Source organism: Pseudorca crassidens, chromosome 4, assembly GCF_039906515.1.
Source record: "Pseudorca crassidens isolate mPseCra1 chromosome 4, mPseCra1.hap1, whole genome shotgun sequence".
Classification (NCBI taxonomy): Eukaryota; Metazoa; Chordata; class Mammalia; order Artiodactyla; family Delphinidae; genus Pseudorca; species Pseudorca crassidens.
In genome coordinates this window covers 133,537,622-133,563,597 of record NC_090299.1, presented here as the reverse complement: position 1 = coordinate 133,563,597, position 25,976 = coordinate 133,537,622, and the positions used below count along the sequence as shown (strand labels likewise).

Sequence of the window (25,976 nt, the reverse complement as noted above, 5' to 3'; positions counted from 1 at the left end):
TAATCAGGGTTAAACAGAGGTATTTTCACCCTTTTATCACTTATGTAGGATAAGTTAAATGATTAGATGACTGACAATGATTCTCTTCCTTATTTTACATTCATATGCACATCACTATGTAGTGTATTTCTGTATTTCTTTTCTTTTCTTTTTTTTTTTGGCTATGCTGCAGGCTTTCGGGATCTTAGTTCCCTGACCAGGGATTGAACCTGGGCCCCCAGCAGTGAGAGCGCTGAATCCTGACCACTGGACCGCCCGGGGAATTCCCCATACTGTATTTCTTACCTCAAAATATTTGCCTACAAAAATTTGTTACCTAAGTCAAAATGGTTGCCTAACATAATTTCCCCTGCTACGTTGTCAAAAGAATAATGTTATCACCTTAGACGGGAACTCAAGCACTGAGATAAAAGCCACATCTGAGTATCGGATGTATTTTATTTGTTCACATTTATCCTACTTGAGGTTAACACTACTTCATTGGACAGTTTAAAAAATCATTCTGTAAACAAAATAAAAAACAGCAGCAACAGCTAAAATAAAGACCAATGGCTACTAAAATAAAGGAATGCATTGGAAGGAGTATTCTGCATAAGCAAAGAAAACGTGACCATGATTATGAATTCAACAATAAGAGAAAAAAGACTCCAACATCTGTAAAAGACAAAACTATAATAGGAATAAAAAAGAAGCAACAATACAAAGTGCAGGTGCGATAGTTTTCATTTCCAAGTCCATTCAGGAAATAGAGCATACTATTCTTTTATATAAAGTGACAAGTTCCGCTTTAAACATTCAGTTACGTTATCTTGCAGGTTGTTTTTTTCAATTTACATTATCTCTACTTTACATGGATTTAACTGGAAAGATGGTCATATGTGATACATGGTATAATTTCTTGAACCTACGGAGAGTACAGAAATGGTAAAGTTCATTGTTTTACTTTTTGCTTCATTTGCAATGAGTAACAAGAAGCTGAAAATCTAGTATGAGAAGCATCAGTATTTTTACTCCCCCCCCCAAAAAAATCCTGAGCCCTCAAATCATTTCTGTTGCCACTTTCAGATTCTCTGTAACAAAAGACTGTTCATTTCCCCTGAATTCTGGCCAGCTGACTTAAATCATCAGTTCTGTAAATGCAAAATTGGCCTGGTATTTGTCCAAATTGATCAGATAGAGGTGTTATTCCGGCATCACATAAAAATCACTCACACTTTCATAATTGCTTAGAACCTCAAAAGGGAACATCTGTGAAACATGATTTTTGAATAGAGGACTTTTAGGAAATATATTTCAAATCTTAAAAAATAGTTTTAATGCTCCCTAAAAGTGGTATAGGATTTACCCCAGCTGACAGTGCCTATTCCATTTAAGAACATTCTGTGTTTGTGGCATTCTACTTTCCTTAACAGCTCTAATTTTATTTAAAAAGCCCCAATACACGTCTGCCGCCTTATTTAGTGTTAAACAGCACTATGTATACAGCTCAACAGCAAGATTAAGAAGTTATAAATACACACATATCACGGACAGAGTCATCTTTCTTTCGGAATTCATTGAATAAAACCGTATTCTGGTAAATCCCCCTCCCCCGACAAGAGAGTGAACTGTGCCTACATCGAGGTGTTTAAGTACTCCTCCAACAGCTTTCATTGTATTATATTATGAAAACACTAGGCTTTAAGCCGGGTACTAATAAATATTTAATTTAAAAGGAAGAAAGAAACCCCAACACAGAACATAAAAAAGACCCTCCCCCCGCCCCCGGCCTGCGTGTCCCTACAGAAGGCGCGGGATTCACCCGGACATGGCCGAGATCTCGTAGTCACTGGCCGAGGTGAGGGGCTTGCCCATCATCCGGATGTTTTTTGCACTGGTGATTCGGGCCATCATGCACACGGGCTTGTCAAAGTACTTCACTAGGGCAGGTTCTGTCAGGAGGGAGGCCAGGAACTGCTCGAAGGTGATGGCCCAGTCCCGGTCCAGGCTGGTGCTCCGGGGCAGCGCCGCTGTGCCCTGGCCGCTGCGCACCAGCACCGTGTCCTCACCGATGTCCTCGCAGTGCAGCTTGTCCTCCTCGTGGGAGCCGGCACTCAGCACCGAGTACGAGGACATGGAGCTGTCGTCCTTGGTGTCGTCGTCGGAGATGAGCATGGAGGAGCAGGCCCCGTGGTCCCGGGGCGAGGAGTCCTCTAGCTTGATGTCCTCCATCTGTCCCCCCAGGGAGTGTTCCTCGCCGTCCCCCGCCAAGCTGGCCGGGAGGGGCTCCACGGGGTCCGGCGCGTAAGGCTGGCCCGGCCCTTTGTTGGGGAAGAGCATGCCGCCGGGGAGGCCCTGGTTGCCGGGTGGCCCGCCACCTCCGCTCCCGCCCTCCTTGGTGGGCTGGGTAGTGAAGAGCTTGCCCACTTCCCCGATCTCCAGCAGGAGGCTGGTCACCGCCGCCGTGGCGTGGTACAGCTCCTGCTCGTTGGGGTCCTCGCTGAACATGTTATACATCGTCTTACACAGCTCGATAAACTGCTCCTGCAAAGTGATGGAGGGAAAACACAAGCATGTGGCCACCTCATGAGGAGCACGGAGGCAGGACCCAAGTGGACTGCAAAGCCATTTAATATCAGGACTCCTACAAGATCCCGGAAGAGTCCTACCGTAGGGTGAATGGATGTGTAGTTTAAAGTCTCTTTCAATGCTTCCTTTTTTTAAACTGGGAAAACTTCTAACATCCATGAAAGCAGAAAGAATGAAATAATACGCCTTTATAATAGTACCTATCATTCTAGAGTCAAGAAGGACCACGGGGACCTCCCTGGTGGTCCAGTGAGTAAGACTCTGCGCTCCCAATGCAGGGGGCCTGGGTTCCATCCCTGGTCGGGGAAGTAGATCCCATATGCATGGCAACTAAGAGCCTGCGTGCCGCAATGAAGATCCCACGTGTCGCAACTAAGACCCGGCGCAGCCAAAATAAATAAGTAAATATTAAAAAAAAAAAAAGAAGAAGGACCATGTTATACAAATGTTTCACTAACTGTTTTATCCTTTCTTGCAGTATCTTAAGTAAATCGCAGATCTCACCTCATCTCATATCTACACACTACAGCAGGCAGCCCAATGTTTCCAAGGTCAGGTCAGCTCCAATCCCCTCTCCCATGACACATCTGCTGGTGTCCACGGACGGAAGTCATGCCTCCCACCCCCACCAGGATGATTTATCTGTTCTTCTGTTAGAAAACAGCATTTGCATCCTGTATTTTAATTATTTATATTGTTTTATCGCCCTCATTACATTTCAGCTGTTTAAGGAAAAAAATATGTCAGACACCTTTATAGCTGAGCACAGTGGTTTGAAAACAGCATGAGCTTGTCTTCCGAGTATCCGAGGGTATTTTTAAAGATTGGGATGAGAATGCATGTATTCTCAAATTTGAATATTTCATGGTTCACATATTCTCTGAGGAGGTCATTTTCTCACAACAGAGCATACTTTTAATGCACAAAATAGATCCAAACAGGTACTACTTAAGCGCCTTGAGGAGTACTTATTCTACGTTTATCTATGACTAGAAAACAGAGCGTCAAGGTTTGAAATGCATGAACTACACTGTTCGGTACTCACCTGATTCAATTTGGGTAAATCCTTTGCATTCTTTGATCTGGATTTATTTTCTGGAGTCCAGAGTCTCAGATAATTACGATTTTCTTGAGAATTTGCCCTCTTCCCTAAAACCCAAATGCCGAGAAATAAGTGTTCAAAGGTCAAGAAGCAACTGTTGAACCAGCAGTAAGGGAAACACAGAGAAGAGAAAGTCTGTACCTCTGTCGGGCTTTAGACTCACTGTAACAAAGCCATCGTCTGCACTGTGTTTGCTCCTGCTGTCCAATCCAACCACTACCAGGAAAGATTCAGAAGAAAAAAAGGAGAATGTTACATGATAAACCCATAGGTTGAGCAGGTGTAGTAGAAAACAGAAAAACCTCTAGGTAGAGTTGCCTAACACAGCAAAACAAAACAAAACCCCAGCACATAAATAATTAGGTAAACAACAAGTAGTTTTTTAAAGTGTGAGTTCCCACATATCACATGGGACATACTCACGCTAAGCAAATTATTTTTTGTCCACCTCAAATTCAGATTTTACTGGGTGTCTCATATTTGATCTGACAACTGAGTGTTGCCTGCCAGGTCAGTAAACAAAGGATGTTGCAGCCATCAAGCCAGCAGCACTGCAGCTGCCCCCAACTGTGCCATCTCCACCCTGCGGGGATTCAGGATGGAGAAAAATAGGATACTGGCCCTAGATAGCTAAGGTGCATATCAAAGGAATGATTTCAGTAAGCCCAGACTCTTGCATCTTCCCATACACAGAAAAGCACTAAATTCATTAACTTGAGATATCTGGTTTCTTTAATTAACACTAATCTTTTGATATTCCCACTACCTGTTTTTTTTTTTGCGAAAAAAATCTTATATATCCTGGCTCTCCTCCCTTATTTCTTCAGAGCAGTTCCTCTGAGCTATGCGTGAGGCTGCCCCCTGGGCTTAAGTCCTCGGTATGTCTGCCGAATAAAACGTAATTCTCAACTTTTAGGTAGTGCTTTTTTTTTTTTTTTTTTTTTTTACAATCGAAAAACTCTATCTCTAGGTGAAAGGTTCCCCAAGAATCCTTTTTCACAAGCAGGGCTCGGTGTATAAATAGGAATTAAAGGAATGATGTCATGTGGTGTTCAGTACTTAAAAAATGGTGGTGCCGGCCCCAGTGAATGCTGATTTCCCTCCTCTGTTACATTATCATCTTAACTTTGTATACATGAGATTGACCTGTCAGGCTCTGCAAAAGATCAAGAACTCACTTTTTAAAAAGAAACTGACGTCTATGTTGATAAAAGAAAACAAATGTCATGTGCTACTAAATTCCTTCAGATTCATAATCTGGCATTTTTTGACTTTCAAGAAAACAACTTATAATTGTTTTCTTCTTTCTTCTTAAAACAGGACATCCCAGGGCTTCAAAAGGGAGAGGTGTACTATCCCCCCAGTTTCCCATTCAGTTTGTCAGCTGTAAGAATGCATCCCAAGCACTTCCTCAGCCATACAAAAGGAGGCTGGTTTGCCGCATACGTAACCTTTACATATTTAGTGCCAAATTAAAACCTCAGCAGCTTTTAAGACAGACTGAGGACAATGAACTATATATGCCGTGGAGAAAGTCCTCTCCTCTTAATGTTGAACTAGCTTTAGGGAACAAGTAGATAGTCCAAAATGTTATGGTAAGCCCCATGCAATGGATATTATACAGCCAATTAAAAACCATGCTTTCAGAGAGTGTAAATGACATCGCAATAGGCTCACTGGATTTTAAGTGAAAAAAGGATACAAAACTGTACAGGCAGAAGAGGTGGACATGGCATGTGCCAGAACACGCTTGTTCTATGTTTAAATTGTTCATAAAACAATCCTTCAGCCAAAACAAACAAACGAACAAAACTGTATCGGCAGTTTGATCCCAGTTTTATATATACATTATGGATATTATTATAATTATATGGATAAAAAAGGAATACTTCAAGGTATTAATTATTATTGATAGTTATCTTTATATCATGCAGTTTTAAGATATCATTAGCTTATTTTATATATTTTGACCCATATTTAAAAATTTTTGATACAAAGCAATAGTACTTATGGAGTTAGAAAAAACATTTTTTTTTTTTTTTTTTTTTTTTGTGGTACGCGGGCCTCTCACTGCTGTGGCCTCTCCCGTTGCGGAGCACAGGCTCCGGACACGCAGGCTCAGCGGCCATGGCTCACGGGCCCAGCCATTCCACGGCACATGGGATCTTCCCGGACCGGGGCACGAACCAGTGTCCCCTGCATCGGCAGGTGGACTCTCAACCACTGCGCCACCAGGGAAGCCCAGAAAAAACATTTTTTAAAAAGCATCTTTTGAGGCTATTAAATGCTACTGGCATGTAACCATTCCTGAAGCATTTCTGAAACAAGTAACTCCTTTTCTGAGATGAGTTCCCACTAAGAAAGATGTGGCTAACATTTTGCAGCCAAAATATGATTGCTAAGGATTTGAAGAATGTTGTCAGATGTGCCAAGGCACTATGCTAAGAGGCTCACTACATTATCTCACTAAGTCCTTACTATACCCAATGTGACAGCTCTCATCTCCACTTTCCACACAAGGACCCTGGTGCTCCCAGATGCCCGAAGCTGCCTGAGGTCATCTAGACAAACAGAGCTAGCATCCTGTCCAAAACTCCTGCCCTTAACACCTATCACCAATAAGAATACTGTCTGGCCCTTGCTCCTCTCCACTCAATCACTTAGGGGCTCACAGTTTAAAAGCAGGTCTAAGCTGTGCTTATTTGGGGACCGTAAGATTTAAGAGGCAAAAGGACCCAGGAGCAACCCATGCTGACTTTCAACCTTGGGTGAAGTCAGGAGGCCGCCTGCCCTACGGATGAAGTATCAATAGGATGGAGATAATGCACAGCAGCAGCAAGCCCAGTCGCTGCTTCGATCCACACATGGCACAACAGAACAGGTTCATATGTAAATCTGGAGATATTTCCAATGAGCCGGATCATGTCTGTGTAGATCTAACAACTGCACAGAGCAGGGGTCAGCAAACTTTCTCCGTAAAGGGCCAGATGGCAAATATCTGAGGCAATTCTACCACTGTAGTGTGAGAGCAGCCATAGGCAATATATAACTGAATGAGCTTAGCTGTGTTCCTGGTTGTGTTCCAATAAAACTTTATTTATAGGCAGTAATGTTTAAATTTTATATTAATTCTTTGATATAAATTTTATATTATCGGGCTTCCCTGGTGGCGCAGTGGCTGGGGGTCCGCCTGCCGATGCAGGGGACACGGGTTTGTGCCCCGGTCCGGGAAGATCCCACATGCCGCAGAGCGGCTGGGCCCGTGAGCCATGGCCGCTGAGCCTGCGCGTCCAGAGCCTGTGCTCCACAACGGGAGAGGCCACAACAGTGAGAGGCCCGCCTACCGCCAAAAAATATATATAAATAAATAATAAATAAATAAATTTTATATTATCACAGGCTGTACAAATAAGTGGTGGGCTGGATTTGGTCCAAAGTTTGCTGATGTCTGTTACAGAGCAGCGTATCTGATGTCAATGCTAGTCCAGATTCTGGACAGCAGCATAACAACAGAATGACGCTCTTAATGAGCGCTTCTCCCTATCAAGGAGAGAGGAACAAAGTATATGCTCTCCAGTTAACGCTTTTTCTAAGCCAGCAGGACACAATGTACATGGTCCTTTCGGTGGGCTGAAGTTCCCACTCCCCAGTAGTTAGTCAAGTTCAAAAATTTAAAAAGAAAGTAGCATATCAGGCACTTGTATTCATTATACTTTTTTGATTGCCTAGCTTTGGAGGCAACTTTTCCCAATAACAGAGGGCTCTGTAGAAAAAGAAACAGAGAGGCCCTGACGAGGAAAGTCACTTACCATGTGTGCATTCTGGGGTGATATCTTCAAAGAAGTATTGAGTTGCTTCAAAAGCAGAATCTGGCTCGTCTTGATCAGAGGATGGCTCTGGAGAGGGAGGAGAGATGATTCTCATATTGGCAGGGCCAGGATTCAATGAAAGTGTGCTTTAATTGCTGAAGAAATGACACGGGGCTCATGAGAAGCTGAAGTTACGAAGGTGGGCTGGGGGGTCCCATCACTGGTGCAGGCCTTGAATGCCCACCTCCTCAAAACCCTTATGGGGGAGGGGCTCCCTCCAGTTCTAACTCCACCTTCCTTTATAACAACCCCACACTGAAGTGTCCCTTCACATTTGCCTTTTTTGGAGACTTTTCCTAAATCCTGTGGAATGAGGGTTTAAGGAACCAAACTTTGGGAAATTGTAACTATAATGATAATTCCCAAATCTGTAGTTTTACCCTATCTCTATCCTTGGAGCTAATCCCCCTTCCTCCCTCCCTTTTTCCTTCTTCCCTTTTTCCCTCCCTCCCTCCCTTCCTTCCTTCCTCCCTTCCTTCCTTCCTTTCTCTCTTCTTCTCCCTCTCTTTCTCTTTCCCTCCACCTCTCCCTCCATTTCTTTTTTAGTATTTGCTAGATATTTCCAGCTGGAGGCCATCCTTGTTTAAAACTGAACTCACAACTTCACCATCTTTCCCACTGTTTCTGTCGGTGGTAATAACACTGCTCCCCCTCGACTCAGAATCCCACGAGTTACCAAGTGTTATTCGTTCTCTTGCAGAAGCCTGCTCTTTTCTATTACTGCAACTCACACTTCACACAGGTGAGTGATCATTGAAATAAGCATCTGCTGATTCAGGAACTCATGTAAAAAGTATCGTTCAGTTTGTTCTCAGTGACCAAGGAGTGATTTTGTACATCAAAAAAAAAAAGGCAAACAGGTCTCGCCAAAAAAGACTTCAAGCCAGGCCAGAGTCACAGGTACATGTGCTACTCTGTGCGTCTCGCTTACCAGGCAAGACGTGCATTTTGTACAGCAGTTTGAGCTTCTCTGTGAGGTCCCCATGGCACGCGGCACCTAGAAGTCACATAAGTAAAAATGTGAAATGCACCATGTGTGCTACAATCCCCCCCCCCCCAGGCTCAGCATCCCCCGAAGCACCTACTTTTACAAATTGAAACCCAGGTATCGTGTGGCAGAAGGTTTGGCCAGGATGTATTTGGGTTGAGAGCTCTGGAGTCAGGATACCTGGTTTCAAATGCTTTGTACTTACTACGTGCCCTTGGGAGAGGGAACCTCTCTGTACCTCAGTTTCCCCTCTATGAGGCAGGATGACAAATTAGAAGATACTACCAGTGGTCTTGATATCAGGGCCCATGAAATGTGAGAACTAAAGGTGTTAACACTTAGAATAGTGGCTGGCACAAATTTAACTAGTGTCATTGATAAGAAAAGTCAGGTGACTGGGCCTCAACACCCTAAACACTTGCTAGAGTTCAGAAATAATCTCAATACACGTTTAAGAGTGCTTCAAATTACTCATTTTAGAAATCTTTTTTAGTTGCTTTTGGGGTCTCTTAAATATTTCTTCAGTTCAATTTAGCCTAACCTAGCCGCCATTATATCACCATTGCTTCAACCCAAAGAATCCTGTTACTTTTTCCCTTACAGTCCATACGTATTTCAGGAATCAGAAAATCCTTTGTAAACGCGTGTTCCAGAGCGCCTAGTTGAAGGTTCATCAGATTTGGGAAAAGGGGAATCACGGGATCTGGATTGGTTGGCAGGGGCACCAGGGGTTATCTCGTCCCACCTCCCACTTAATGCAGGGGCCTCCTCCCACACCCACATCCATGTAAGAGAGACGTCTGAACATCCTCAGGGATGGGAAGGTCATCACAACCAGAGGCATCTCATCTCACTGGGGAGTTCTAGAAACACTGAAAGGGCTCCTGTCATTTTAACTTTAGTCAGGACCCTTAACCTGCAGGTTCAAGTGCAAAAATTCCATGAACCACAAACAATGTAAAATGTGGCCATGTGCCGATGTCACTTTTTGGGAAGATTTCCACAGTCCTTATCAGATCTCAAAGAGATCACAACTCAAAAAAAGGTTTAGAACTATTCCTTTTCCTTCCTCTTTAGAGTAAAAAAAAAAAAAAAAAAAAAAAAAATAGGTCTATTACGTCTTCATTACAACGATCCTTCAGATTTTAAGGACAGCTGTCCTGTTCCTCTCCAGCTTATCTTTTCAAGGCAAATTTATGTCCCCCAGGCTATACCCTCTCTACATTTTTTCAACTTTCTTATAGGACATCGTTTGTACACTCTTCCCTATTCTTACCCACATCCACCTTATGTGTTAATGTGTGTCCATCAATAACCCTCTGGACAGAGAGTTCCAGAAGCTTCTAGTCCACTGCGGAGAATAGTGGAACTGTTCTTGACTCTTAGCCTAAGTCTGCATTCAACTCTTTATACTCTTCACTCTGGAGTTTCTTATTGACCACATAGTTAACTAAACCCCCAAATGCTTACACACTGACTAATACTAACCATGAAAATAATGACAGACATTTTTGAACCATTCACTTTGTGTTAAATCCTATGTTAACTACTTTCCATATGCATTTCACTTCTCACAATAATTCTATGAGATGGTCACAATTATTATCCCAACTTTACAGGTGAGAAGTCGGGCTTATTGATATTAAGTAATGTTCAAGGTCATAAGCTAGCAAGTGGCAGGCCCAGGATTTGAACTCAGATTTGTCTGACCCTAGATCGCATGGTTGAAACCACTATACTATGTATGCAGACATACAGTTCTTTTACAATCATTTCTTAAAATTTAAGATTTCTGATTTACCTCTATCAGTTTGTTTTTGCCAATCATTTCCTCCTCTGATTTCTTTAAATCTTGTTTTTGTCCTCCAACACAATGGCTGTCTCTCTTCACTTTTGTAGTGGTAGCTTCTCTACCTTTATAGTTTAAATCCCTGACTAAGTCAGGTAGGGGGGGATAAGCAGTAATTGTAGTGACAATAACTAACACTTTTTGAGCCAGGCACTGTTGTGGGAACTTTACTTGAATTATTTCTTTTAGTCCTGACAATAACTATTTTGCAAATGAGGGAACAATCACAGAGGTTAAATACCAAGCCCAGCATACTAGAGAACTCTCCATTGACCGTCATGCTTTGGGTGCAGGGTTCAGACAGTCATTGAATCACCAACATCCATATCCCTCCAACTTTCCATTTATCATGAGTTATCTGTCCAGTGACCAGCTGCCTCATGACATCTATGGCATGTTTAGAAATGCTGCCTTCCAGCAATACCACTGGAAAAGGAGGTCCAGCTAATTAGTGGCTTGCGATTGTAATCGCTCATCTCTAATTCCATAGAGATGTTCTGTTCACTAATTTCTAGAGGGATCTTTCTGGAGATGAACATTGAAATTATTGATCCATCTCTTCCAGAATTCATTCTTTAGTTTCTTAAGACTTGAACAGAAATTCTCTTTTCTAGTCTACTTGTCTGTCTCCATAGCTGTAATCAACCCGCATGACTGACTACAGCTCTTGAGACTCCGCCCGGCAAACGGGGTGGAGTTGACTTTGCTCAGAGAACTCAACTGCATTTTTAAGAAGCCCAAGTACTCTTCTCCAATGTTTCCACTATCTTGGACTGCAAACCTCGCTTTCCTTTTCGGAAGATTTTGAAGAGTATTTACCTTGTTGGGGTTTGACTAGGCTTAAGTAAATTAAATATTTATATTTATTCCTATCACTTTCTACACGTGTCTGGTATTTTTGTTGTGAACATCTTTGCTAGAAGCAGATTCGCATTACAACTAATTGGCCATAAGGCCATTTTGCCATAAAAGATAAAAATAACTGGTTGATGGTTACATTACATTAGAAAATAAGATGTCAATTTTTGCAAATCCTTCAGTGAGCTAATCTAAGCCAGACTGTGTTAAAATTTGCACCATTTTCAAGAAACTTACGCCCATCAGGAATCACATTACTATTTCCTTTTGGGGGGATAGGAGGAGCTTGATTCTTCGTTTGCCTCCAACGTCTAATACTGCGTGATAAATTTGGTAAAGACGGCCTGAGAGGACAATCTGTTGTATCCAAATTAGCTAAAGAATCAATCACTAATGTTCTCGAAGGCTGTTGTGAATTAGTAGCTGCTTCTTTTATATTTGCCATAGCTTGGTGAACTTTTGGTTTTGACGAGTGGGAGGCATGACTGTGCTCGCCGAAGGATTTATAAAAACTGATTTGTTATCTTTTTCTAGTATCGTAACTGTCAACCAATTATTTTGATCTCTTATGGCAAAATGGCCTTATGGCCAATGAGCTTTGCAGCAAAACTGGCTGCAGCAAAGATGTTTACGGCAAAAATTCCTAGAACCCTCTCTACGTGCAGAACCTGTCTCTTTTTTCTCCTCCTTATTTTTGTCCAAAGGTAATTTTAAAAAATCTCCCTTTTGATAGACACCAAGGTGATAATAATAGTTACTCTGGGGCAGAAAAGATTAGGAGAGGGTCAAAAGGGTCCTTAGCCTTGTCCGGATTGTTTTACTTTATTTACTTTATTTTGTTCACTTTTTTGAAAAGCAGAATGTATTTATGTTACTTTTGTAATTAAAAATTAATGCCTCCTTCTTCCCTAAAAAGAAAAAATCCTACTTGCTGTCCTTAGCACAGAGTAATGAGAACAGCCCTCATCTGAATCCTGGACCCAGTACGTACTAACTGTGCTTTTCAGTTCAATAACAGACATACACTGACTTGCTAAAAATGAACGTTCCAGCAAGTTGCTTAACTTCTCTAAGCCTCCATCTCTTTAACTGACAATGGGGGTATTAATAGTAAGCAGACAGGTCATAAAACATAATATTGATAGTAACTGCACAAACGCTGCTTCCAGGGTGCCTGAGTTCAAACTCCAGCTTTGTAGTTGTGTGCTTTAGGTAAATTAAATGCACATAAAGCATGAGGGCAGTGCCTGGCTGAGCAAATGCTATATAAATGTTAGTTATCAATACTGTTATTACCCTCAAAGGTCTGTTGTCTGGATTAAGTGATAAAGTACAAGTTCTAAAGCATCACAACAGAGCCCGCACTTAAAAAAGGCTAGTTTCCTCCATGTACCCCCTTTGAATGATATATCTGAGCGCTTTATACAAATAGTTTTTACTTATCTAAGAGGACCTTATCTACACCCCTTTGCTTTTTTAACAACCATCAGCTTTCTCTGGCCTTTAAGCCTTCCAGTCATTATTCTTAATGATTTAGGGTACTTTTTGGAATCATCATTGGCTCTATGTCTGACGCCTTCATCTTTCGTGGGCACAGGTCATTTTCAAGTGCATGGACCAAGGTCACAGAGTGGCACAACTAGAATTTTAAAAAGTCTTCCTTCTTATCTCATTCAGACAGCCTGACATAATGCCTGCTATATCCACAACCTCGTAATGGGCGGGCCAAGCTTGACCACCACGTAGCTTTTCTGCTCAAGTATTAATGGGACAAGAGTCCAGTGGAATATAGGACAGGAAACAGGTCAGACAGTGAGGCTGACAGGCAGAAACTCGTGCTGCTTGGGAGGTGAGGGTGTGCATTCTCAGGATGGACACGCTTCCTCCCCGTAAAATGGAGAGAAAAGACTTCCATTTAGACTGCAGGGCTGTTGCATTTTTTTTTCAGCTCTTTATTAAAAACATTATGAAATGTTTTATAAAATTTTATGAAACATATGTACCGTAAATATATTTTTTGACAAAGAAAAGCAATCCATCCAAACATTTCTTCCCTTGTAAAGTTATCGTGATTCGTGGTTTCAGTGTTTAAGTTGGCATTCTTGCAAACTCTCTGATAATGTATTTTAACTAGTGCTGAGGACTATCGAATGTAGAAGTGATTAACGATATATGATTAACGATTTAATCATATATCCATTAACTAAAAACGAATTTTACAGTCAGCTTGCAAACCTTAAAATGTGCTTCTCTGTCCTGTAAACCTTGTCTCCTGAAGCGAGCAGGGCTGTGGTCCTGAGGGCGGCACAGAGAACCACGAGGACCACGGTGCTTACTGACCTATTCCCCCCTCCCCCTGCCCCAACTCATGCAATAACATCACATCCTTACTCAGTCCAGAGACAAACTCTCGGAAGTTGATCAGAGAATCTCCATTTTCATCTAATAACTGGAATAAGCGCGAGGCAAGCACGTCAGAGTGAGTTCCACAGGCCCAGGGAAAGAGCAGAGCAAACATGCCCTTGAACAGCTCAAAGTCGATGCGGTACTGCTCGAGATATGGCAGGCTGGGGTCGTGCCGGTCCAGCGCATTGCTGCTCCCACCCCAGTAGCAGCTGGTTAGGTGTTCCGCCTGAAAAATCAAAGAACAGGAGGACTACTGGGGACTGCATCTCACAGCAAATACCAAGAAGAAAGGCCCTCCCTCAAATCTGGAAAAAGGCTTTAGGTCACCCGTGTGCATCTCCTGGGGGTGGGGGCAGTGGTCTGGTCGCAGGGCCCCTCAGCTTCTCTTCTACATATATCTCCACTTGACCCTGCTCCCCCCAAACTCCATGGCAACCATCTCTGTGTTTACATCTGGCATGAAAAACCCGGTTCAATTACTGGTGTAGGTGAAAAAAGAAAGAAAACCCTCCCCCCTCCCCATTTTCTTCTCCGCCTGCCCATCCCCACACTCAAAAGCATTTTAAGAAGTAACTCCCATAAAGACAAACTCTTTCTTTTCTTTTTTTTTTTTTAATTTTATTTATTTATTTTGGTTGCGCCGGGTCTTAGTTGCGGCAGTTGGGCTCCTTAGTTGTGGCATGCATGTGGGATCTAGTTCCCTGACCAGGGATCAAACCCATGTCCCCCGCACTGGAAGGCAGATTCTCAACCACTGCACCACCAGGGAAGTCCCAACTCTTTCTTTTTTTAATTTAAAAGAAATACATAGAATGTTAACCTGAAAAAAGGATCTGTAATTCAGGCAATCTGATCACCTTGTGTCCTCAGCGAGGATGGTACAGCCCAGAGGGTAAGTAGCTTCCACAGGGTCATCTAACCAGTTAGTCAAAGCAGAATCATCATGCGATTTTGAGTCCCCAAACTCCTAGTTTAGTGTCCTGTAAACCCCCTGCTTCCTGGTCATCAAAATCCCATTAATATTATCCTAGTCATCCAGTAGGCAGGCTACAAGTGTGCGGTCCTCCTGTTTCACACATCTGAAAATAGCTCCAGGGAAATTATGAGTAGGAACCACTAGGGTGAGGAGAACAGAGACCCAACAAAAGGCTTCTTGTTTCTGTCCTTGGAAAGAAGGCTGCCTCGTTATTCAGGAGGTCATATTGATTCTGGTAGAAATATACGCCCATTCTAGGAAGACCGCAAAGAAAAAACATCTAATAGAAAGGCCAGTACGGAACACCCCAGCTCTCCTGTATGTAGACATTTACAGTTAGCACTGAATGGTAGCCTGGGGAGATGGGAGGGGCATCCAGAGGGAGACTTTATTTTTTACTTTATTCTCTGTTGTACTGAGTATTTCATTATAAGCATATATAAATATTGCAATAGCAAAAGGCACTGACAAAACAGATCTCCCCCTCCCCCTGCCTAGGGGTTCTGAGAAGGGAGAGTCAGTGGTGAGTGCGTAGTACTTCAGTGTTGTTCTCACTTAGAACGGAGCAAAGAGGACCAATGTCTTTGTCCTCACTGTTTGCTGGGAATTGTAGCTAATAAACCCAAAAAGAGCGGAGTGAGAGTAGGCAAGAGAGGAGGAAGGAGAGGTTTCTGCAGGGCAGCCTCGGGAGAATAAAGGAAGTGTGTCAGGTCCACCAGGCTTCGGGGCTGCACTGGCGCTGTGGGTGGAGATGGGGGCGGGGCTTGGGAGGAGTGGTGATGGTGGTGACGTCAGGGAGAGGAGGGTCCGAGGGACTGCACTGAAGTGATGCCCAGCAGCCCTCTGGGTGGGACTGTGTTGGTGATACATCCCCAGGAAGGGTCCTCTTTACCGGAACTTCGTCAGTGGATGAAGGTTACCCAAAGCACTTCCTCCTAACTAAAGCGCTCACGTTCCTCTGGAAGCAGGCCTGAATGTGGTGCAGACACTTTCACCGTGCTCACAACCTTCAGGAAACGACAAGCCATGCAGACCATGACGCTCTTCTTTGATGAGACCCCCTACTCCATCACTTGGGCACTAGGGACCCGAGATTGAAAAAGGACTAATTTAGAAAGAGTTCAAGAGAAACTAAGGCATAGGGGCCCTGAACCACATTTTCCATCAAATCTGCCTCAGGGTGGCGGCCTTTCACCTTTTTCTACCAAGTTTTAGCCCAAAGCCCAAGGCAGAATGCTCCGTGGGAGACAAATGTCTCTTTCCTTTGTATCCGAAGGAAACCCCCCAGAAATTGGCTTTTTAAAGGACTAAGAGTCTGGCAGCGTGTCTGACACAGTCATGCCTCAATAAACGTTCGTTCAGATGAATTAAAGCCAATGAAAGTCTTCAAAAGACTCAAGAAAGAGTCGGTAACTGAAGTCTTTGTCTTGGGTTCCACAGTACCCGAGAGTCCTTCCCATTCCTGACACCAGCCAAGGGTCTCGGGTTCTCTCTTGGGGCGCTCGGCAGACTTGGGGAACTCGTGTTTGTCAACACACACTTAGGGCAGGGTTTTGGAGTGTAAAGAAAGCTTTCTTCAGGCAATATCCTCGGTGTACAAACGACACACCTGGTACCTGGAGGTGCACAGACCAGAGAGTGCAGGGGTGCCCGGGTAAGAAGACAAGGGCACCCCTGTCTCCAGTGATCTCTGGATCTTGGACTTCTGCACAACCAGCCCTGGTCTTCGTTTTCCCGGTGTGCCCCAGAGTCAGCTCCTCTTTCTAATGTTATAGCGCTTCCCATTATCTGTGCACGGTCTTGCCGCCTCCAGCTGCTACTCCCGCTTCCGTTTAGTTACCCCAAATCCTGGTCCTACCAGCACCACCCTGTGAAGCAGATTTCTTCCAGTCCTCAGTATCCTTTGAAAGTCTGATCTCAACTGGATCATTGTATCTTCTTGTTTTGATCCAAGTTGGATCACTGTAGTTTTTGCTTAACGAACGAAGAGGGACTCCCTCCTTACGGAAAACCAACGTACGCGGAGCAATTAGCTACCGCGCTTTACGTGTCTGAATAAAACACGAACGAGATGGCACAGGCTAGACACTTCGCCGTCAAGTGCTGAAGGCAGCCTGGTGGGGACGCAGTTGTCCACTCTGTTGGTCATGCTGCTGGGCTGCACAAAGCCATCAACCTCTCTCTGCCGGCCCCAGAAGCACGCAGAGATTATACTAGATGGAAAACTGATCACTAATTCACCTATGTATTCAACACACATGTTTGGAACACCTAGTGGGGAGAGACACTAAACTAGGCACCAGTGAGACAAAAGGAAATAAAACGGTGGTGCCTCCAGTAGCTAACAGGCAAAGCGGGAACATTTGCAAAAATATTCCCAGCTCTCACTTTGTCTGATCCTAAGATCTATTAGTGTCCAACTCAGATCTTTATGTTTGTCCCTTTATGTTCGTTCCTGTAATATCTTTGCAGTCCTCAACCGTCTTCCTTAGTTCTGGGAGTAAAAGGCTCTGTACACAAGAAGCTAGCCAATTAAAGATTGTGATAAAATCGGTACCCACATAAAAGGCATCTTTTAAAACTTTTTTCTCGGCAATTGCTACATTTTTACAATGTTGGTAATGACAGTTATGAAAGAAGTATTTTTTCTGGAAGAAAAACCATTCTATACTGCTTTATTTACTGACATAATATTTTCTTATTGAGGATCAAGATTGGTATGGGCTGACTTAGAAAGGAAAATTGCAGAAATTTAACAACTAAGCTTTTCCTTAGACATTTGAGCAGCTTTATTCTTGGGTTTTTTTGTTTTTTTTTTTGTGGTACGCGGCCTCTCACTGCTGTGGCCTCTCCCGTTGAGGAGCACAGACTCCGGACGCACAGGCTCAGCGGCCATGGCTCACGGGCCCAGCCGCTCCGCAGCATGTGGGATCTTCCCGGACCGGGGCACGAACCCGTGTCCCCTGCATCGGCAGGCGGACTCGCAACCACTACGCCACCAGCGAAGCCCTTGAGCAGCTTTATTCTTATTCTAGCTACATATCTCTTTTTAAGAGTGCTTTAATATAGATTAATATAGGAAATTGCAATTTACAAGAGTCTCAGGAAGAATTTAAACTTGATTGCCATCGTTCCAGTGAGAATTATAAAGTAACGCCCTATTTTCTTAAGACCAAGGAAACAGCTAAAATATTATATGAAGTGGAAGAAAGCTAAAACATCAATTTAAATGAGTTATATCTTTATTTTTTATATTAAGTACTCTATTTTTACACTCTCAGCTCTATCTTCCTATTTATGCATGTTGACACTCATGCTGTCCCTTCATAATTTAACAGAAAAATCTAGAACTAACTGAATTATTAAAGTGAACTCCTTTTTCCCCTGAATGTACATGAATTTTCTTTGAAACTCACCTTGAAAAGAGCATAAAGTTCTTCTAGCTCATCAATGGTAAAGGAAGTTTCTGTCACAATGGTTCGTACCTATAAGAAGAATAAACACAATGAATTTCACGAACTCAAAAATGTCATAATGGGAAACTTCCTGATTTTCTTGTTTTAAATCATCTTCAGTCTGTCAAGCAGGAATTTGAGTTGGTAGGAGTGTGAGGAAGGATGGAGAAAGAAGGTCACATGCCATTTCTCAAAAGACTCACCACGTTCCGTTTTGTAGTATCCTCCAGTGTCTGGATCACCTTCAGTCTCTGTTTGAATCTCATCTGCTCAATCAAATCCGCCCGGATAGTTCCAAATTTCTGGAAAAAAACAACATTGGTATTTCGAGAAATCTGCTAAAGCACCCGATATCATGTCTGCAGGACTGATGGAGATAAATCCTGATACCAGTGGGAAACTTCCTGCCAAATGACAGGCCTCCTAGACTATACCTTTATTTACTATATGGCCTTTGTTTATTTGGAGGCCATTAAACAACCATAAATAAATAACAAAAAATGCTCATGCTTCTTCACAGTTGAACCAAATTTCAAAGCCACATGAGGCTTCCTCAAATCAACAGTTCATGGGGGAAGGAGAGGGTTAAATAAGGCTACAAGGGCCCTTTGTGGATGAAATAATGCTTTAAACGAAGAACTTTCTTGGCAGGAAGAAAGGAAGTGTATAAGGCTAACTATTAAACTGGGAGGTTGTAGGAAATGTTGGAGTGAGGCTTCCTGTCCTGATCTCTAGCTCAATAGCATTTGTCTCTCATTGGCAGACACTGAGGGCTAGCAACCTTTTTTTTTTTTTTCCGGTACACGGGCCTCTCACTGTTGTGGCCTCTCCCACTGCGGAGCACAGGCTCCGGACGCGCAGGCTCAGCGGCCATGGCTCACGGGCCCAGCCGCTCCGCGGCATGTGGGATCCTCCCGTACCGGGGCACGAACCCGCGTCCCCTGCATCGGCAGGCGGACTCTCAACCACTGTGCCACCAGGGAAGCCCACTGAAAGGTCTTTTATTAAAGTGCCCTGTGCCTTCCAGAAAGCTCATCTCAGTCTATGGGTGAACCTGAAGGCCGGGACTTTGTCTTCTACGTCGGTGTATCTAACAAAACTGCACTCGGGGCGCACACAGAAGAAAACCGTCTCTCAGACTGTCCATACCATTCCTTCCAGGAGGGGCTCGGTAGGACTTCACAATGAGCACGGCATTTATGAATCAAGTTACCATCTCTACTCGACAGGAGAAAGCTGACCAACTGGCATCAACCTAGGGATCTCAAGGCTGACTGTGCTTTCGGTATTTTCCCTACTTTTCTATTTTCCTGACTAATTATCCTGAAGCACAGAAAGCAACGAGTCACCTGCTTCAGAACACCAGTGTTGTGCCGTATAACCAGGTTATAATGGGCCTCTGTGTCTAGTGGCCCCATTCTGCATCTAGGGCAGTGATTCTCAACCCTCGCCGGGCTCTTGAATCACCTGGGAACTTTAAAAAAATATTTATTCTTAGGCCTCCTACCAGAGATACAAAGTCTAGAATGGAGCCTAGGAATGTATATTTTTAAAAGCTTGGCTTAAAAATTGTTTTAAGTCGTTTTAATGCACAGGCAGAATTGAGGACCATCAATCTAATAGGTGGAAAAAAAAAAAAAGAAAGGCAAGTGTTTGTGGTGTTTTCTTTAGGATGGTCTAGAAGGCATTGGGAAGGCAAAGGAAACTTATGAGCAGGGCAGTGACACCAAGCAGAGAGGAGAAAACAAAAAACCAATCATCATGTATTGAAAGGCCAGGTAATGTAGGCATTGCTATAAATAAACGGGGTTGTCTTCCCAGGCAGAGGAAGGAAACTGCTGCTGTGTCCTGTGATAGGATATTTGGCAGCCTAAGAGTCACCATTAGGGACCAGGCAGACAGGATGGAAATGGAGACCAGCCCTGGTCTTGTCTCCATTCTCCTCTCTTTCCCATTAAAAATGGGCCAAGTGCTGACCTCAACAAGACCTTAGCTTATCTGCTGTCAAGAACAAAGCTGAGTTTCCACATACCAAGCTTTATTACTTTGGTCTAGAATTCTCTTTAAAATAAAGGTTTCAGGGGATGCCTTTAGGAAAACAACCCACAGCTATGATAGTAACTATTGCGTTCAGTCACATGGGCTCTTTTTCTGGAAAAATAATCATCCAAAATTTCTGACGGAGGACTACCCAAAAGTCCTGGGGCAATGATTTTTTAAAAAATGCATTATGGGGCTTCCCTGGTGGCGCAGTGGTTGGGAGTCCGCCTGCCGATGCAGGGGACGCGGGTTCGTGTCCCGGTCTGGGAAGATCCCACATGCCGTGGAGTGGCTGGGCCCGTGAGCCTGGGCCGCTGAGCCTGCGCGTCCGGAGCCTGTGCTCCGCAACGGGAGAGGCCACGGCGGTGAGAGGCCCGCGTACTGCTAAAAAGAATCTGCGAAAACCTGCAAACAATATATTAAATATCAGAGAATGCTCGTGATCTATTTTAAGTAAAAAATGGAATGGTACAAAACACTTTTTGGTATAAACTTATTTTTTAAGTGTAAGTTGCAAAAAATAAAAACATATTTGAAGACTTCCCTGGTGCCGCAGTGGTTAAGAATCCACCTGCCAATGCAGAGGACATGGGTTCGAGCCCTGGTCCGGGAAGATCCCACATGCCACGGAGCAACTAAGCCCATGCACCACAACTACTGAGGCTGTGTGCCGCAACTACTGAAGCCCGCACGCCTAGAACCCATGCTCCGCAACAAGAGAAGACACCACAATGAGAAGCCTGCGCACCGCAATGAAGAGTAGCCCCCGCTCGCCACAACTAGAGGAAGGCTGCGTGCAGCAACGAAGACCCAATACAGCCAAAAATAAATAATTAATTAAAATAAATTTTTTTAAAAACCGAAAAAAAAACCCCATACTTGAGGGAAATATGCTCACAGGATATGGTTTTTTCTTTCATATTTTTCTACAGTTTCTACATTTTTTTACAATAAACCTGCATTACTTTTATGATTCTAAAACATACCAAAAATGTTTTGTTTTCAATATATATGGAGTGTCAATGAAAATTTTCTGAAATACTAAATTACCAGTCTTTCTCCCATTCTGAGTTAAGGACACACATTTCTGAAAAGATGTCTGGATCCATGCCGATTTTTTTAAAAGCACCAAATTTTTGGTTCTCTTTAGGAGAGATTTTCCTCACCATTTCTCCCATATCCAGGCTGTTGCTAATTGAAGTGCTGACAGTCGCCAGTCATACGATCCCAAAACATCAGGAGAGGGTCTAGTGTGCTGAGCGGAACATTCATGCTCTTTCTTAATGATCAGGAGATGAACAAACCATGAGATGTTATGGGCACTGAGTCCTGGGGGACGCCACAAACCCCAAGTGCTATGGGGTACACAGGACCATGGTTCCTTCACCTCTAGACGCTCGTTAGTTCTTTTATGGGATTCAGGACCACATCTGGGGTCATCATGGACCAGGAGGCACCCTCCCACGCCTAGGTCAAGCAATTTTAGAGGAATCCTAGGACTCTGGTTCTTCTCTAGGATGGTATAGAGTATTCTGTGTGTCTTGGATGTAAGAGGATTGGCTTGTGTACTTCCCAGAAGACCTAAGGACTTGGCATGAGCATGGGAAGTGAGCTGATTTGTGCAGGTCAACCTCCCCACGCTTGCTTTCAACAGTCCCTCCTCAACCCACCCAGAGTTGAATAGGAGCTGCTCCTTGATCAGGCTTCAGGGTGGGCAAAGCCAAGAACCGGAGGGCCTGAGCTGGTCATGCCAATTGCTCTGTGGTATAAGATCCATTCAGTGTCCATCTCTGGAGCTCGAAGCCGTCAGCTGGCAGGGAGCTGTTCGCTTCGGCAACTAGCCCTCAGAAGGCGGAGGGAAGCAGGGACGCCCCTGGGTTAGCGACGGAAGCTGCGGCACACGTCCAGCCGAGCCCCTCGGAGCACTCAAGAGTGCTGTGATGCTCGGGCAGGGAACGTGACCTACCTCATAGGAAGTTCTGATGAGTCTGAAGATGTCGACCTCAGGATAGGGCTCCACGTCGTCACTGAGCAGGGAGTGGAGATGAGGGATGGGGGGCAGCGTGCTGTCCTTATTGGTCACACTGTCCAAATACCTGGAAGAAGAAATGAATCTGGAGTCACTGGGAGGTCCAGAGTCAATGAATCTGGAATCCCTTTACACCTGTCCACCCATTATCTGCAAACTCTGCATATCAAAACAAAAGACTAAAATTTCCTTAAGAGCAGAATAAAATTTCCTTCACTCCTTTTTTTTTAAATTGTATTTTTTTTTAATTGAAGTAGCGTTGATTGCCTTCACTTCTAAAGACAAAGCATATGAAAAGAAATGCTCAGCCACAGAGAAAAGTGGGCATTATGATTACCATCAGGCCAATTAAGACTCGTGAAACCAAGGAAAAAGATACACGGTAAGTACAGGGAAGAGGACTTCCCTGGCGGTCCAGTGGTTAAGCCTCCGTGCTTCCAATGCAGGAGGCCTGGGTTCGATCCCTGGTGGGGGAACTAAGATCCCGCATGCTGCGTGGCGTGGCAAAAAAAAAAAAAAAATGTACAGGGAAGAAAACCCCAAGGTAGTTTTCAAAGTGAGAAATACCTTCCCAAAACGGTCATGGCCTCCCCATCGTCCTTGCAGTTCAAAAGTTTGTCCACATTTGCGTCCAGCACAGCCAGGGCCAACTGGAATATCACTTTGATTCCTTCATAGAAGAAACAGTCGACAACCACAACTGCACTCTCAAAGGGCATCACGCTGAGAAACAGTGTGAGGAACCAGGACAGGGAGATGGTAGAAATCACACCCAGGTCCTGCATGCAGTCATACAGCTGTGGGACATAGTCCCGGGCAAGTTCCTCGAAGACACCCTGGTCCACCAGGGCACCTGCAGTGGAGGTGGACGCAAAAGGCCATGGGTCAACCAACTGCACCTTCTCACTAATGAACCCAACCCAATGGCTTGACGAAAATAATCCAGTTCACAACTGCTGCTGAGACAGAACTCTAATTACTATGTTACTAGACCAAGGTGTCAGCACAGCCAAGTCACCAGATGAGTTCTGGCTACATCGTCTCTTTCTGGGGTCTTCCTCTCCTGATTCTTTACCACAAAAGAGCAGTAACATGGGAACTCTGAAGCCTGTTGAAAAGGTCAATTTACAAAATTCTCCTGGCACACAATTACTTTTTTTGTTGGCAACATGATGTTTGGTTGGACATGAAATGTATATCTAAGTAGCCTCACTTCTTGGCAAACGCTTTAAAAAATAAAAAAAAATCGCTCGTCTGGATGCATGGTCCCCACATAGGAATCATTTCTCTAAACAATTGCTTCTTCAATTTAAAAGCGTTCCAGCTGTGGACATTTCTGGAGAGTATTTCCAATGAGTCGAATTAGTGTGCAAAAGTTTAGAAATGAAAACAGAACACAAGAGGGGAGCATAAAGCACACCTTTTGCTACACTAGCAATGAAAAGCTTATCCTGCTAAAGTGAATGTCTAACACTGGAGGGGATTATAAGGAGAAATACCAATAATTTGTTTAAATGCTCACCACCGTTGTTTGCTTTGCAATGAAACCGGTTCTGAAAAATACCTTAGAAACTGAGCTCTGGATACATTTTTATATGCTATTCTGCCCACTCCGTTTTTGAATACTTCTGCTTTCCATAGATTCCATGCTCTTCATGAAAGAACTGTTAAACCTTTTTGGGTTGATGATCTGTGTGCTTGGTGTAGCTCTCACATGGCACAGACTGACACCCACATTGAGTGTTTTCTAAAACAGTGAGACACGTGTATTCTCTCCATGGGGAGAAGCTCCATAGGGCTCCTTTGTGTATAATCTATATTGATTCAAGCCCTCTCATTCGCATCTTAGAAAGCTGCAGTAGTCTGAAACTCTTTTGACCAATGGTGACTGGAAATGGGGTTCCAGCTGGTATCCCGGTTCTAGAAACATTTTCCTGATGAGATAAGGGTTAAAATGTTAACTGCATCCTCACATACCAACCACCCTGGTGTTGTAGTAATCAGGAAGCATGCGTTCACACAAAGCCACCAGCAGCCAGAAAGCTTCCTCCTCTTTGGCATAAAGCAGCAGCACTGATGTGACAATGTTCATGGCCTAAAGGGATGAAAGAAGATGTCATCAAACACATTTTACATTTTAACATACAAGCAATTTTGTTAACCTGAAAAATGACTAAGTTAGTCCCACAGGGGCCAGCATACTTTTTCCTTAAAAAAACAGATAATAAATTTTTAAAGGCTTTGCAAGTACACACACATATTCTTCCAAGTTTTGTCTTCTTTCCAACTCTTTAAAAATGTAAAAGCCCTTAGTCCTTGAGCCTGTTAACTGTTAACAGCCTCCATGAACACCAATATTCACCCCCCATGCACGCAAACCCTCATTCAAAAAAACTTTGTCCAAAGGCTATTTGACAAAGCTTTTAACCTGTTAAAAAATCTTGGTGTTTTTAATCCTTAATTCAGAGAGGTAACTATTTCCTTTTTAATTCTTCCATAATTGTGTCTAAACCAAGTAAACATGGCTTGAGGCTCTCCTCGGGGAACAATGAAACCTTTCAAAGTTGGAGTCCTCGCCCATTATTTCCATCTGGATAAGGATGGTAGTGATAAGTAACAGGGATTTTATTCTAAAGTAACCTACTTTATTAAAAGATATTATCAGATAGCTCACAACCACTCAAGGCTCAACTACTTTAATGTCCTCTTAATTAAAAAGAGGAAGATCAAAAGATAAATATGAACTCTATTATATTAGAAGGGAACTCACTTCTGAACTTCTTTTGATCTTCTAGAAACCAGTAAGTGTTCATTAGGCTTCAACAATATAAATGTCAAAAGAGGAATTTTGGGGACTTCCCTGGTGGCGCAGTGGTTAAGAATCCACCTGCCAATGCTGGGGACACGGGTTTGAGCCCTGGTCCGGGAAGATCCCACATGCCGTGGGGCAACTAAGCCTGTGCACCACAACTACTGAGCCCGTGCACAGCAATGAAGACCCAACTCAGCCCAAAATTAATTAATTAATTTTTTTTTAAAAAGGAATTTTGGTCTAATAGGCTCTTTCTTGTAAGCCTTACTCAATAGCTTCCCAAGTGAAATTAGTAAAATTCTACTTGAGAATTCACCTGCCTAGCCCACGATCATGGTCATGGTTAGTGCCTTAGTCATTCAGTCAAGGTAAGTTCTTTCGAAGGTCTACTTGGTAACAGGCTCTGGACTAAATATTGGGGAAGGGGGGACACAGTGGTGACAAGTCTCACAGGGCACAAATGCTGGGGTCAGAGAGATAGAATAAAGACGTAAAGGTTGATTAATCAATTTGGATGTATATTTAAATTAAGTGCTATCAAAAAGATAACATGTGGTACAGGGAGACCTGTGCTCTGTGTGTGTGTGTATGTTTGTGTCGAGGTGTAAAGGAATTAAGCCTGCTTTATCTTTTAGCTAGATGGTCACGGAAGGTCTCTCTGAGTATGTATGTGGCCTTTACATCTAAGGACGTTATCTAGGAGCTTCCCAAATTGTGGTATCTGTACCTAGTATAAGAGATAATTGTAGTGGGTATATGGGCAACATTTTTTTATACTGAATTAAGCATTTATTTTAAAGTGCCTTAAAATATAACCATAGCATGTAAACGTTACATTCTCAAGGACGTTAGTTGCTTAGGAGATGCAGAGCAAGAGTCCTGTGGAACCTAGAGTCCAGGCCTGCTCAGGAACAGCTAGTGACCAGCTAGGTCATCAGATGGTGGTGGATCCAGAAAGGGCACTCTTGTGCCCTGGCTGAGAACCTCAGTGCAGTGGTTCTCAGCTCAGGGAGATTTCGCTCTC

At 43.5% G+C, this 25,976-nt stretch overlaps 1 protein-coding gene across 1 annotated transcript in view; it reads right to left on the bottom strand.

Moving 5' to 3' along the window:
* Nucleotides 1–420: 420 nt before the first annotated feature.
* Nucleotides 421–25,976, bottom strand: part of TBC1D9 (TBC1 domain family member 9) — a 105,893-nt gene continuing 80,337 nt past the window's right edge. Inside the window, exons 11-21 of the mRNA XM_067736808.1 lie at nucleotides 24,118–24,235; nucleotides 22,708–22,993; nucleotides 22,078–22,207; nucleotides 18,275–18,373; nucleotides 18,033–18,101; nucleotides 13,626–13,866; nucleotides 8,471–8,536; nucleotides 7,480–7,566; nucleotides 3,812–3,886; nucleotides 3,614–3,717; nucleotides 421–2,523 (exon numbers count right to left, since the gene is read on the bottom strand). Of these exons, the coding sequence (XP_067592909.1) occupies nucleotides 1,798–2,523; nucleotides 3,614–3,717; nucleotides 3,812–3,886; nucleotides 7,480–7,566; nucleotides 8,471–8,536; nucleotides 13,626–13,866; nucleotides 18,033–18,101; nucleotides 18,275–18,373; nucleotides 22,078–22,207; nucleotides 22,708–22,993; nucleotides 24,118–24,235 (2,001 nt within the window). The 3' untranslated portion in view covers nucleotides 421–1,797. The remainder of the gene's footprint in view (nucleotides 2,524–3,613; nucleotides 3,718–3,811; nucleotides 3,887–7,479; nucleotides 7,567–8,470; nucleotides 8,537–13,625; nucleotides 13,867–18,032; nucleotides 18,102–18,274; nucleotides 18,374–22,077; nucleotides 22,208–22,707; nucleotides 22,994–24,117; nucleotides 24,236–25,976) is intronic.